General features: G+C 45.5%; 1 protein-coding gene across 5 annotated transcripts in view; it reads left to right on the forward strand.

The window, feature by feature from the left end:
* Positions 1-1,905: 1,905 nt before the first annotated feature.
* RTTN (rotatin) overlaps positions 1,906-14,427 on the forward strand; it is a 121,480-nt gene continuing 108,958 nt past the window's right edge. The window contains exons 1-7 of one of the 5 annotated variants that reach the window (XM_070362061.1): positions 1,906-2,232; positions 2,558-2,745; positions 3,585-3,762; positions 5,670-5,759; positions 7,767-7,860; positions 9,210-9,324; positions 10,270-10,420. In XM_070362061.1, the coding sequence (XP_070218162.1) occupies positions 2,202-2,232; positions 2,558-2,745; positions 3,585-3,762; positions 5,670-5,759; positions 7,767-7,860; positions 9,210-9,324; positions 10,270-10,420 (847 nt within the window). In that variant the 5' untranslated portion in view covers positions 1,906-2,201. The remainder of the gene's footprint in view (positions 2,233-2,557; positions 2,746-3,584; positions 3,763-5,669; positions 5,760-7,766; positions 7,861-9,209; positions 9,325-10,269; positions 10,421-14,427) is intronic. The other 4 variants (XM_070362060.1, XM_070362059.1, XM_070362058.1 and 1 more) reach the window with 4 other exon arrangements.

The raw sequence follows: 14,427 nt of genomic DNA on the forward strand, positions 1-14,427 counted from the left end.
CAGTGTTCTTGCCTGGAGAATCCCAGGGATGGGGGAGCCTGGTGGATTGCTGTCTCCGGGGTCGAGCAGAGTCGGACATGACTGAATCGACTTAGCAGTAGCAGTAGCAATATACTGTTTCCAAAAATCACGGCAGATGGTCACTGCAGCCATGAAATTCAAAGACACTTACTCCTTGGAAGAAAACCTATCACCAACCTAGACAGCATATTAAAAAGCAGAGACATTACTTTGCCAACAAAGGTCTGTCTAGTCAAAGCTATGGTTTTTCCAGTAGTCATGTATGGATGTGAGAGTTGGACTATAAAGAAAGCTGAGCATCGAAGAATGATGCTTTTGAACTGTGGTGTTGGAGAAGACTCTTGAGAGTCCCTTGGACTGCAAGGAGATCCAACCAGTCCATCCTAAAGGAAATCAGTCCTGGGTGTTCATTGGAAGGACTGATGCTGAAGCTGAAACTCCAATACTTTGGCCACCTGATGCGAAGAACTGACTCATTGGAAAAGAACCTGATGCTGGGAAAGATTGAAGGCAGGAGGAGAAGGGGATGACAGAGGATGAGATGGCTGGATGATATCACCGACTCGATGGACATGAGTTTGAGTAAGCTCCAGGAGTTGGTGATGGACAGGGAGGCCTGGCATGCTGCGGTTCATGGGGTCGCAAAGAGTCGGATATGACTGAGCGACTGGACTGAACTGAACTGATATACTGTTTTCTCTGGCAGAAATTCCCTCAGCCCTTTTCACTGCATGGAAAACAAACAAACAAAGCTCAAACTCCTACTTATCCCTCAAAATCCAGCTCAAATGTCACCACACCACAAGCGTGTGTTTTTATACACTTGTAGAAGTAGCCGCGGAGAAGGCGATGGCACCCCACTCCAGTATTCTTGCCTGGAAAATCCCATGGACGGAGGAGCCTGGTGGGCTGCAGTCCATGGGGTCGCGAAGAGTCGGACATGACTGAGCGACTTCACTTTCAGTTTTCACTTTCCTGCATCGGAGAAGGAAATGGCAACCCACTCCAGTGTTCTTGCCTGGAGAATCCCAGGGACGGGGGACCCTGGTGGGCTGCCGTCTATGGGGTCGCACAGAGTCGGACACGACTGAAGCGACTTAGCAGCAGCAGCAGCAGCAGCAGCAGAAGTAGCCGACTTCGAAAAACGGGACAAAGAAACATGAATCCTCAGTCAGCCACTTACTAGTTGATGTGCCTGTGTGCCAGAACTTCTCAGATTTTTAAGTGCCTCTCCTTCCCTTCAAAATAAGAATGTGAATTGGTGCCTCGATATCCCTTTTCCCAGGATGAACAGGTCCCCGAGGAAAAGTGTTCTCTAAAATGCAAATCACTTTACAAATTTTATTTTGTTGTCATCGCTTTTGCCATTGCCTGTATATATTTTTTTCTTTCCTATTGAGATCGAAGTGCAGCAGTCAACCTCCGTGGCATTCAAAAAAGAATTCAAACCCTTCCTCAGCCCTTTTCTTTCTACAGCCCCCTTCTCGCCTTTGCACTTCCCCTCCGCCGCACTCACGTCTTTTTCCACTTGTTTACTCTGAATCACGACTTGATGGGTTACATCAACCTGGATGTGTTACATCTCACAGTTAAAGACGTTGGGTCGTTTAGTCACGGGAGGGAGGCAGGTAGGAGTGGGTAATCCTAACACGAGTCTCTTCTCTGGGAGGTGAGAATTCAGACTGGCGCAGTTCTGAGCCAGCCCCTCGCGGAGGCAGGACGTAAGGCGGGGTTGAGTTTCTGCAGAACCCGCGCCGCAGCCCGCGCGGGCAGGCCGGAACCGCGGGCAGGCCGGAACCTCGGACAGGCGGGCGCGGGGGCGGGCCCGGAATTCCGGGAAGAGCGCACTACAGCGCGAAGACTACAACTCCCGAGATGCACAGCGCAAAGCCCGTTCTCTCCCCGCTTGCTCCCTCTTTCTGTCCAGTGCTTATGATGGAGACCACCATCTAAGAACCGCATACTGGTAACCGTGGAGACCGTATACGCTCTCCTGGCAGTGCGGGGGCCGGGGACAGCTCACAGAGTATACCTCTCACTAGTTGGGTCCTTCGCGCACACGGTGCAGAACCCGCCTTCGGAGCGGCCGGGTTTCTCGGGGGGACGGTAATTGTGGCCGGACGCGGTGGCGCGGCGGTTTAATTCTCCGGCGGCGGCCAAGCGAGTGGAGAAGACAAGAGATGGTCCTGACGGGGCTCATCCGGAAACTCGGTAACCGTCCGCGTCCCCCAGCGCCCGGCCGGCCCGGCTGAGGCGGCCGCTCGCCGAGGATGGCCGGGCCACGTTCGCGGAGGCCGGGCCACCCCGGTGACGGCTCCCCGTGGCGGCCGGGCAGCCCCCCGGGGACCCACGTCGGATTCGGTGTAGAGACCCCGGCGTTCGCGTCACGGCCTGCGCGTGTAGACGGAACCGGCTTGTTCCTTTGCCTCTTCAGCCCGCTCCCGCCCCCGGCCTCGATAGTGAAAGCGTTGGGGTGCACCCTCGGCGGGCGGCTCTCGGGGTCGGGAAACAGACGCGTGCTGTGCTGCTTTGACAGGTCACCCGCTGGCCGAGATCCGGGAGCGCGCGCTCAGGAGTATTCTCTGCAAGCTCGAGCACAGCTTGGTCTGCGGCGCGGACCTGGCTTCGCACAGGCTGCTGTTTCTCCACTTGCTGGAATGGTTCAATTTCCCGTCCGTCCCAGTGAAGGACGAGGTCCTGGGTCTGCTGAGCAGACTGGTTAAGGTTAGCATCCCTTCGAAATGCGCAAGTGTTCCGTAGTCGATTAGTTGGAGCTTCTGTTGAAAATTATTAACTAAAAAAAAAAGAATAACAACTGGAGATGTTGAATTTTAATCATCAGGGTATATAATGTTCCTCCTTTTCTCTTATGTGTGATGTTGACCCTCACAGTGTCTCTCATATGCTCTGAAGTTAACACGGTTTCTGAGTTCAGGGATGTCCCCCTTTTTTTTTTTGGCATCATCTTGGGAGGTTAATATTTGTCATGCTGTTTTCCCTTATGGTCTGTTGTTTACATGTTAAAAATTAGAGGTACTTTTGTATAAAAGAGAGCACATGAAAGATGATGTTACAGATCCCGATGATAGCACAAATGTTGTTTTGTTTTGTTTTTTTTCTCCCCATACCTGGTTTTCAGATTATTTTTCTGTCTTGAGAGTAGTTAGTTGTCAGGGTCGAATAGCTGAGTGCTAGTTTAAGGTTTCTAAACTTTATAAATCACGTGCAGTTGTAGGGGGTACTTATTACTTTGGCATCCTGTGAGTGGTTGGAGGTAGGAAAGGATAGGGCCACTGTCAGTGGAGAGAAGTAATCAGTTTAATAAAAGTAGGAATTGATAATGTGCATTTCTAATTTCATTGGGCTTTTCTCTCGTCAGTCTTACCGAATATTTTATATATGTCTGTATAAATCTCTGTCATGTACATTAGTGCAAGTTTTATGTTTTAAAAAAGGAACATCTGATATACCAAAACTAGTTTCATGTTTTAATTGCTGTAACATAAAGTCTAGAGATTTTGATATTTGTAGTTTTTCTCAAGATTCTCCTCTTCTGATTGCAGTATCCTCTAGCAGTGCAGCATTTGGTTGATCTTGGCGCGGTCGAATTCTTATCTAAACTTCGCCCTAATGTGGAGCCGAATCTGCAGGCAGAAATTGATGGCATACTGGATGGACTTTTTAGTCTTCCTTCAGAAGTTCCTGAAATGTATTCTTCATCTTACCAGACCAGTCAAACTGGTAACTCTCTGAAATCAATCTGATGAAGTCAATTAATCAATCATTCTGTTAATATATTGGTTCTAATGGTTAATTCTAAGGAAAAGGAACTTGATGGTGATGATGGTAGTTGCTCTGTCATGTCTGACTCTTTGTGACCCCACGGACTATAGCACACCAGGGTCCTCTGTCTATGGGATTCTAAACCCTTCCCCACTCCCCCATCCCACAACTTACTTTTCTTGTGTTAATTTATATGAATTTGACCATAACTCTTCTCCTCTAACATTATACAGGGACTTACTGTAGGTCAAATGGTAAAGAATCTGCCTGCAGTGCAGGAGACCCAGGTTCAGTCTCTGGGTTGGAAGATCCTTTGGAGAAGGAAATGGCAACCCACTCCAGTATTCTTGCCTGGAGAATCCCATGGACAGAGGAGCCTGGCGGGTTACAGTCCGTGGGGTCACAAAGAGTCAGACCTGACTGAGCAACTAACACCACCAATATTATAAAGAGGAGGACAGTTGTGTAATTTTGCCTTTTTGGTTGAGGCAAGTGACTTTCTTTTTGTGAGACTACTTTGACCAATTGTCTTTTAAACGATAAGAAATATTCGTTGAGCACTCATTACTATGTGGTGGGCATTGTTTTAAATGTTTTATACTTTCATTTTGGGACTGTGTTCTTCATATAGTGATAATATCTGCCCCACTCATGATTTTGTTATGGGATACAATCAAAACGAGCTACACGTTTAGTATACCTGCTAAAATCAGAATCAAAGAGACTAGATTTATGTCCCAGGTCTGCCACTAGTTGCGCGGTTTTGGCTAAGGGCCTCAGTCCCTCCAGGCTTTGTTTTCTCCTCCAGAAATCGGTACAATAAACGAGAACATCTTACAAGATTTTTGTGAGGGTTAAGTGAGATAGTACTTAGCATAGAGCCCGTCTATTAAGCCCAGAACTCCTATTTGATGTCTAGTAGTTCCTTGCTCATGGAAAGCATTTAAATTGATTTGAATAAAAGCAAGTGCTCTTGAAATTTATGAAAAGTATAAGATTTTCATACTCTGGAGTATAAAATTTAAGTAGAAGTATAAACAAATGTGTTTTGCTCATTTAATCTGTTAGACTCGATGTTTCTGTATGCCAGTGCTCTGCTGTCCCTGCTGTGACCCTCGGGCCCATTCTCAACAGGAAATAACAATAGCAGCTGCCATTTACTGAATTCTTGTGTGATTGTGATTTTTAATAGTGTATTTTAGAATTTCTTTGTAAGACATAACAAAGAAAGGATAATCTTATATTATGAATTTTCAACCTAGTTCCTGCAGGTGAGAATAGAGGAGTGGTCGTGGGCTAATTTGTAGTTATCTGTATCAGTCTGAGGACCACTGGTGTGAAAACTGCAAATGGAAAATTACAAAATTGAGTTTTAGCCTTTTCTTCGTTCTCAGTCTCATTATAACTGAAGTGCTGAATATGCAATCGTGTATGATAGGAGATAGTCACAGTTACTGAAAGGTAGTACTGACTCTTGCTTTGGCAACTTTTTTCTTAAAAATCATGAATGAAAATTGAACTGATGGGGAACTATGTAGAGTAAAAGAGGCGAGAGATGGACTAAGAAGCAGAGGTGAACAGTCGTTGAATTAATCCTTGCAGCAAATTCTTTATGTACATTGTGCATGTTTTCATTCTAAGAAATAATTGCAATTACTTAACAGTAAAAGAAGAAACTCTCTGAGTTTGAAATTGACTCAGCAGTCACTTTTTTTTTCCTCTTTAGGAGGACAGATTATTCAGAGAAACACAACTGCGTTTTTTTCTAGTTTTTAAAATGATCCAGAAACTTAATTAATATATGAAAAAAGCAAGTTTCACTTTCAGCAAGTAATGCACCAATAATATATATATTTTCTTTTCAGATTTGCTGCAACAACCTGAAATCTTAACAGGATATTTTCCTCAAGACAAAAGTACTTTGCAGCAGACAGAAATACCTTCACGACCTGTGGGTGAGTGTCTGTGGTGAAGTAGATACTGTTGACCTGGGAAATTGGAACATAATATACTTTTTCTCATTGTTCTGAAGACATGTTGTGGTCATACTTAAATGTTTCAGCACCAAACTGTTTACTTCCTCTAATTAGATTAGGATAGTCTAAAGGGTCCAACTTAATTGTTCTTACTGCCTTTGAGCCGCCGTGTGGGTTGGTAATGGTGGCCGAGGTCCTTGGCGCTTGTTGAGTGGGGAGTCTCTGTCAGGGGCTGAGCTGTGCCCCGTGCACGTCACCCGTGAATCCTCCAGCTCACCCAGCAGGACTGTCCATCCAGTGACGAAAGCCAAAGACTCTGGATCACTTTTGTTTCTCCCTTTGTCGTTATCCCCACATCCAGTTGACCTGCGAGTTCTGATTTAGAGCCTCTCCCGGGAACCTCATCCAGAATAGTCTCTGCTCTCATGCCACCTCCTCAAAGAGGCCTTCCTGAGGACTCCAGCCAGGATCACCTTTTCTCTGTCTTTGGTTTTCTCCTTACATGTGTTTATTAAATTGTGTGTTTATTTACATCTTGTTTGTCTCCCTTGTTGTAAGCTTAATGGCAGCCACAAGTACTGCTTCATCCAGTGTGGGTGTGGGGAACAGTGCCAGAAATGCACCAGGTGTTCAGTATGTATTTTTTGAACGAATGAGTGAATCTTCATGGAGTCCCAGGTTGATACTCTTAATAACCCCATTTTACCAATGAGGACCTTTGGACTTAGAAAAGGATAAAATCTTTGTACTAGATGACACAGTTAGGGCACGGTTAAGTGAGCACGAACTTTTTATTTTATTGCCTGTGAAGTTGAAATGAAAAGGCTGTTTCCAGCGATATTTCTGTGGACATCAAGTATTCAGAGCAATTCAGTTTGGAAGCCCTCTGTAACAGAAAAGATTTTGTAGAAATTCTCAGATTGAGTACAGTGTAAGAAGGAACAGAAGACTTGCTCAGCTGTTAAAATACTTGGCCTTTCCTTTCTGTAAAAGTTGTGTTAGATTTCTTGGGAGCTAAGGTTTGATATGGTAGTTCTTTGTGTTTGTGGCTGAGAGGCTTAATGTAATGACGGCCAGAGACATCTGAAGGGAGTGTCTCCAGGGCTGGGAAGGGTGGGTGTTTGAGTGAAGCTGTTGAAAGCATCCAGGAAGACTGAGATGGTGACGCATTCTTGTGTGAGTTGTAGTTTGTGGATTTGATGGTGTGGCTTCTTTTAGACGCATCTTTATGTCCTTCCCAACTCTTGCTTTTCCCTTAGACGGTAAACCCTGCTTTTACGTTAACAGTTTTGAAGGAAGCAACTGTGCTATGTTTGGGAATTTAATAATATCATTACCTGAATTTAGCAAACCCATGCTCTTTTCAAAGCATGTGGCAGAAAGACTATTTGCCATTTGGAAGGGCTTATGTGTTGCCACCTTAAGTTGTACACTAGAAGATCTGTTTAAAAGTAATTTGAAGGAGGGTAGTATAAAATTGCATTCGGGTTTCTCGGATTTCTTTTAATCTTGTTTGAGCACTGATATTTGATCTTTAACCTTATGGTCTTCAAGTCATCCTCAAAGTGTAACCGTTAAAATATCGAACCCTATTTATGATATTTGAACTTGACTTACTAAATACAGTGTATGATTACATTTATATCACTTTTAATTTCCATAGTTAGAGATCTCCAAATACCAGTTTCTTTTTTGTTTAAGGTCTCTGTTCTGGGTAGCCACGTGGTAGAATAAATAATTGATGCTATAAATGTCATTCATTATTGGTTTCTAAAAATAATAGGCATTCTGTTTAAATTGTGAAAAGAGATCTGTTATTTATTCTTTGAGAAGACAAATTTGCAGCTGATCTTTTTGACATACTTCGGGGAACTGTGAGCTGTAACTTTATTTGGGGACTTGTTTTGAAGGCAAAGCGTTCCTCGGGACATTGCAAATCTGTCCACGTTGCCTCCTTCCCTGCCTTATGTTTTGCTCTTCCATCAGCAGCAAATCCGACCACGAAGTGTTTGAAGTTTTCTACTTTCCCCTGGCTCCCCCTGACCGCAGCTGACAGACACGTTCTCTCATCCAACGAAAGGTACTGTGCCCGATGCATGGCAGGTGTTTTGGCTTCTGGTATTTGTAGCCATGAAGTCTGAGAGTTATTACTATACAGTTTCATCAGGAGAAAAAAAGATTCTAAAAGTGGCTGTGGTTGGTAGTAATGGGAATATATGAATGATTTTCAGTATTTCAAAAAGCAAGCCAGAAAATTCCCCTTTGCTTTTAATTAGGCTTCACATCAAGTTTCTTTTATGTGCTTGGAATCCTGTGCACGCTTTGGTGACATGAATCATCTCTTATCAACCAGATTATCTGGCCATTGCTTAGGCCCTTGGTGTATAAAAATGGAGCAATTAAACATAAATGCAGTCTTTTTAGTAGACAGTATATTTCAAAACATGGACTCTGTTAGGGGAAGGTTGGGGACCTCTGATCTGATCTTATGTAGTGGATTTTATTTGGTCATTACTCCTCAAAATAGAGAAATGATATCTAGAAGTTTGGAGAGTGTTTTAAAGTCTAGTTTCACTTTTTGCTAAAACTTAATTTCAGTGAATGCTATACCAAATGTGTTGTCTGCCTTATTTTGGTGAGAGTCTGAAAAATAAAGACCAACTTCTAGAGTTCAGACCAAATAGGGGGATGCTATTAAGTGACTTCTGATGATGGCCCTTCCAGGCCTGCAGTGAATTCTCTTGGAACAACATACTGAAGAGGTTGCATGCAGCTGGGGTTGGGCCCGGGTGGCATTGATCTGTCAGTTCTGTTTTGGTTGCTAAGGAGGGATATGGTCTCTAGGGGGTGCGTGTGGGTGGTGAATGGTGGACTGGAGCTGGACTGTGTGTGGGTTTGGTTTCTTGGGGTGAGAGGTGAACAGCTGCTGTCTTGCTGGGGAGGCAAGTGCTGTCAGAGAAGTTGAGGGGTGTGGTCTCCATGGGACAAGAGAGGAGTACCAGCTTGATTCCCCCCAAATAGGGAAGAGCAGTAAGGAATCTAATGCCTAGAATTTAATTCTGAACCTACTATGATTTCCTCTGTCTTATTTCCTAATTCATTTAGCAGACTTCATTGACCTCATTTCATGGCATTGTGATGGTCCCTGGGCACACAGTGGTGGGCACTGTGATGCCCCTGCTCTTGAGGAGGGCCCGGGGGCTGCGAAGTCGACAGGCAGTAGCCGCAGCGCGAATTCTGGGCATGAGAAAGAACACCTTCCCCAGGCTTGCTCATTGGTTAGGGAGGGGAGCTGGGAAGGTTTCCCAGGGGACGATGTGTCGGCCGAGACCTGAAGGGTTCTGATAGGGCCATTACGCCTGGTTCCTTAGAATCTGGCATGGGTAAACAGTTCTTAAAAATAAAGACTGTATTTTGTATATTTTGCAGCTCTTTAAGAAGTAGTAACCATACTGTAATCTGGAACACCTGTGAACTGTTGAAAGACGTTATCATGCAAGATTTTCCTGCTGAGATATTCCTTCAAAGGCCAAAAATTGTTCAGGTGCGTTTCCTCTGCATTGTTTTATTAGATTTTGCAATAGGGGACTTTCTGCAGTGAAGCACATGGTGCAAAGTAGGGGTCCTTGGGAGGCAGGTTTACACTCTCAGGTTTAGATAATGAGCTACCGGGCTTTTCAGACCCGTTATTCTCTAACGTGGACAGAGGTTGTCCTCCTGATAGGAGGTGGTCTCATTTGGCACACTCAGTCCAGGTTGGCCACCGTGGCCTCACCATTGATGGATCACTTGAAGGGGAGGGCAGACGTGGGGCGCTGCGGTTGGGCGCCGTGACCAGTCCCGTCAGTGAGACCCGTGTCACTCTGAGCGCGTGGGCTCTAACACACAGTGCCGGCTGCTGGGAACGGCAGAGGTGAGCGGTGTGGCTGTCTTCTAGGCGCCGGACTGCAGCCTGCCGCACGCGTGTGCAGCAGAGACGCTGGAGCCTGCGCTGGGCTGCAGCCTGTCCACAGCGTCCGGTCAGGCCCGGCCCCCTTGCTCCACACTCACCAGGCTGAGATGGTGCTGTGAGTGGCAGCTGTGAATACATGCTGTCCCAGCTCCGAGTGATAGCAGAGGAACAGCTGTTAATCATCAAAACATGCCAAATGATTTAGCTGTTTGATATGAAAAAGGCTTGCTGTACTTAAAAAAATACTCTGTAACAGTGTCTTGAATGGGGACTGTTTCCTGTGTTCTTCGGGATAGATACTCAACTAACAGTTCAGATATGAGAAACGCTGACTGTTCCCTTTAAATTTGATCTTCGACCCATCTTCCAGCAGTATGCTAAGTCGTTTTTACCCGTTTCTGCTGCTTCTCTCCTATAAATATTTGGCACCTTATTGTGATTCCTTTGATTGTCCATTTAACCTTGCGTAAGCTCCACGTCCGTCTTTGCAGTCGAGCACTTTGTTCCCGTGGTCATTTTCCTCACTCTTCATTTCAGAGCCTTTTATCTCTGTTGAAACTGGCCTTTGGAGGAGACGGGAAGCATCGTCTGGCATTACAGTCAGTGTCCTGCCTGCAGCAGCTGTGCACGTGTTTAAGAAACAGACTCAATTTCCACAGAGATCCAAGTTTCTTCTCTAATAAACAAGGTATTTCTGTTTGTTTATTCCTTGTGCACTGGCGGTATTTGTAGATTCTTCCAAGAGCTCCCCATTGTACTTACTGTCAGGCTTACTGTGTGTGTACAAAGCGGAAACGCCCCATCCTGAGTGTTTATCAAATCATAACCTTTGAAAACAGCGTGTTAATGAGGGAAGCACTCATGAGCCCATCCTCTTTTTTTTCTTTAAACAGAATGAACTCATTAATTTTTTTTTTTTTTAATTTGTTTGTTTGGCTGTGTCTGGTCGTAGCAGTATTTCTGTTTGTTTTTTTGGCTGTGTCTGGTCGTAGTTTAGCACGCGGGGTTTTCCTCATCACGTGGGACCTTGGGATCTTTTGTCGCAGTGCGTGGACGCTCTCGTTGTGACTTGCGGGCTCAGTTCTTGCAGCACACTGGCTTAGTTTCGCCCTGGCACGTGGGATCTTAATTGCCCGACCAGGGAGGGAACCCGCGTCCCTGCATTGCCAGGTGATTCTTGGGCCGCCAGGGAAGTCCCCGCATCCTCTTTTTTGATATGAGACGGCTGCACGGTGTTTTTCTCCCATGCATGCAGTGGTGACAACTGAGGACTGGGATTGTAAGTCCAGCTGATCACGTGGGGCTTTGGGCATTTTAGCAAGTTATACATTGTGTTAAGAAATTGTTCGGTTTGAAAAATACCTGTCTGTATTACGGAAACTATTTTAATGCAACTTGTGATGTAGGCGGTGTTTTCTGTTAATGTGGTAGCAGCGCCAGACTTCTCAGGGAAAGAGCACCACCTAATGGCCACCAGGAGTACTGGGCTGGCCTTGTCACACCTGCACTTCAGTTCAGGGTTCTGTGTTCTTACGCAGTATGCATTGAAAGTTGAATGTTTAATTACAGTGACTTGTCATGCTTCATAGTTAAGCCCTATTTTGTTGAGAGCATCACTGATCCTGTGCTACTTGAATACTTATGCTTTATATTAGCTTTATTATGGACCTCAGGGGACATGGAGTTTGCTTAGTAATATTCTTGAGAGCTTGCGGGTACCCCATAGTTCATCAGAGAAAGAGTTAAATGCAATTTGGTTGGTTAAAGTAATGGATAAATCAGAAGACTTACTCATCTATTAAATAATGTTTATCACCGCTTCTGTGCCAACCAGTGCTTGTGGGCAGGGGTACCTCTCGTCAGATCGGGGGTGGCGGTACCTCTCGTCAGATCAGCGGCGGCAGTACGTTAGAAGTGAAGCACACAGTCCGTGTACTGTGCTTGAATCATCCTGAAACCATCCATCCACCCGTGGCCTCCCATCCTGCAAAAACTGTCTCCCACGAAACCGGCTCCTGGTGCCAGACAGGTTGGGGACCACAGCTCTAGGGGGCGAGACACTGAACAGGGCAGGTGTGGCACCACCTGATGGAGCTTATGCTGTGGAAGGCTGGTACAGGCCGCAAACGCAGGAGCGTTCAGGTAGGACGTGCCCGAAGGGGATAGGAAGGGTGCTGTGACAGAACGTGACCCGGGAGACGGGTCACCTGGGTAGGATGGTCAGGGAGGGCCTCCAGGAGGAGGTGGCCTGACAGTGAGCGGGAACCTCCATTCCAAGGGCTGCAGGAGGAGAATTCAGGGAGGCCAGAGGCTCGGCACCCCATTCCAGTACTCTTGCCTGGAAAATCCCATGGACCGAGGAGCCTGGTAGGCTGTAGTCCATGGGGGGTCGCTAAGAGTAGGACACGACTGAGTGACTTCACTTTCACTTTTCACTTTCACGCATTGGAGAAGGAAACGGCAACCCACTCCAGCGTTCTTGCCTGGAGAATCCTGGGGACGGGGGAGCCTGGTGGGCTGCCGTCTATGGGGTCGCACAGAGTTGGACATGACTGAAGCGACTTAGCAGCAGCAGCAGCAGTAGAGGCCTCAGGCACGAGGGCGACCTGCTCGAGGAGCAGACTTCAGGCTGGAGTGAGTGAGGTGGTTAACCGGGCGCAGGTGCAGGAGGGGAAGGCGGGAGGTGGCCTGGGGCAGCGGGTACTGGGAGTTGCAGCTCTTGGTATGACTTTGTATTTTCTTTGAAGTGCAGTGAGAAGCTCTTGGAGAGTTGTTATTGTTCCTCCCTCCACACATGTCTTTGTTTTACCTAATTCTTTAAAAAAACTACGGTAAAACACACACCGCATAAACTCTGCCATTATGAACATGCAGTTCGATGCCTGCATTGCATTCATGCTGTTGTCCCCTCATCACCGTCATGTGTTTCCAGGCCTTTTTCTTCATCCTAAACGGAGACTCTGTAAGCACAGCAGAATCCCCATTTCCCCTTCCCTCTGCAGCCCCAGTAATCTCTAATCTATTTTCTGGCTGGGTTCTTCATTTAAGTGGGATCGTATAATATTTGGCTGATTTCATTTAGTTTAGTGTTTTCAGGGTTCATCCATGTTGTCAGAACTTTATTCACTTTTACGACCTAATAATATTTTATTGTATGTACACACCACATTTTATTTATTCATTCATCTGTGGATGGATGTGGGGTTTGTTCCCAGCTTCTGACTATTGAGTAATGCTCTAGTGAACATTGGCATATCTGTTCAAGTCCTTGTTTTCAGTTCTTCTGGGTGTATACCCAAGAATAGACATACTGGGTCATGTGCTAATTCTGTTTATCTCTGTGTGTGTGTGCATGCTCAGTCATGTCTGAGTCTTTGCTACCCTATGGACTGTAGCCAGCCAGGCTCCTCTGTTCATGGGATTTTCCAGGCAAGTGTACTGGAGTGGGTAGCCATTCCCTTCTCCAGGGGATCTTTGACCCAGGGATCAAATCTGTCTCCTGCGTTAGCAGGCAGATTCTTTACTGCTGAGCCACCCGGGAAGCCCTTAGTTTTCTGAAGAACCACCAAAATATTTTCCACAGTGGCTGTACAATTTTACATTCCCACCAGCAGTGTATGAGGCTTCCAGTTTCTCCACAGCCTCTCCAACACTTTTTTATTTTTAATCATAATCATCTTAGTAGGAGTGAGGTGGTATCTCATTGTGGTTTTGATTTGTATTTCCCTAATGATTATTAATTAATGACTAGTGATTCTCTCGGAGAAGGCAATGGCACCCCACTCCAGTACTCTTGCCTGGAAAATCCCATGGATGGAGGAGCCTGGTAGGCTGCAGTCCATGGGGTCGATACGAGTCGGACACGACTGAGCGACTTCACTTTCACTTTTCACTTTCACACATTGGAGAAGGAAATGGCAACCCGCTCCAGTATTCTTGCCTGGAGAATCCCAGGGACGGGGGAGCCTGGTGGGCTGCCGTCAATGGGGTCACACAGAGTCGGACATGACTGAAGCGACTTAGCAGCAGCAGCAGCAGCAGCAGTGATTCTCTAGTGACTTTTCATGTGCTTATTGGCCACTGATAGATTTTTAGAGAAATGTCCATCAAAGTTTTTTGCTCATTTTTAAGTTGGGATATTTGACTTTTTTTATTGTGAGTTTTGGGAGTTATTTATATATCCTGGATATTAAATCCTTAGGAGGTGTTTGACTTGCGAATATTTTATCCCATTCTGTAGGTTGTTGCTTTGTTGATAATGTCCTTTGATGCATGAAAGTTTTAAGTTTTGATGAAGTCCAGTTTATCTCTGTTTTCTTTGGTTGTTTGTGTTTTTGCTGTCTTATCTAAAAATTCGTTACAAATCCAAGGTCATGAGGATTCACCCCTATGTTTTCTGCTAAAGAGCTTTATGGTTTTAACTCATATTTTGGTTATTGATTCATTTTGAGTTCATTTTTGCACATGGTTTGAGGTATGGTCTCTAAGAGGGCTTTAAGCAGGAGAGTAGATGGTTTGGTTTCTGATGTTGTAGGTGAATGGTGCTGGCTAGAAGGTTCTGTGTAATCAGGTCAGTTTTATATGAACTTCATGTGCTAAGGGAGCACTGCATAAAAGTTTGACCTTCACTTTTACCTCAGAGAAGCATTTCTACTATTTTCATTTTTTTTTAAATGACAAAAAGCTCATAATCAA

This window comes from Bos mutus, chromosome 24 (genome assembly GCF_027580195.1).
Source record: "Bos mutus isolate GX-2022 chromosome 24, NWIPB_WYAK_1.1, whole genome shotgun sequence".
In the NCBI taxonomy this organism is placed as follows: Eukaryota; Metazoa; Chordata; class Mammalia; order Artiodactyla; family Bovidae; genus Bos; species Bos mutus.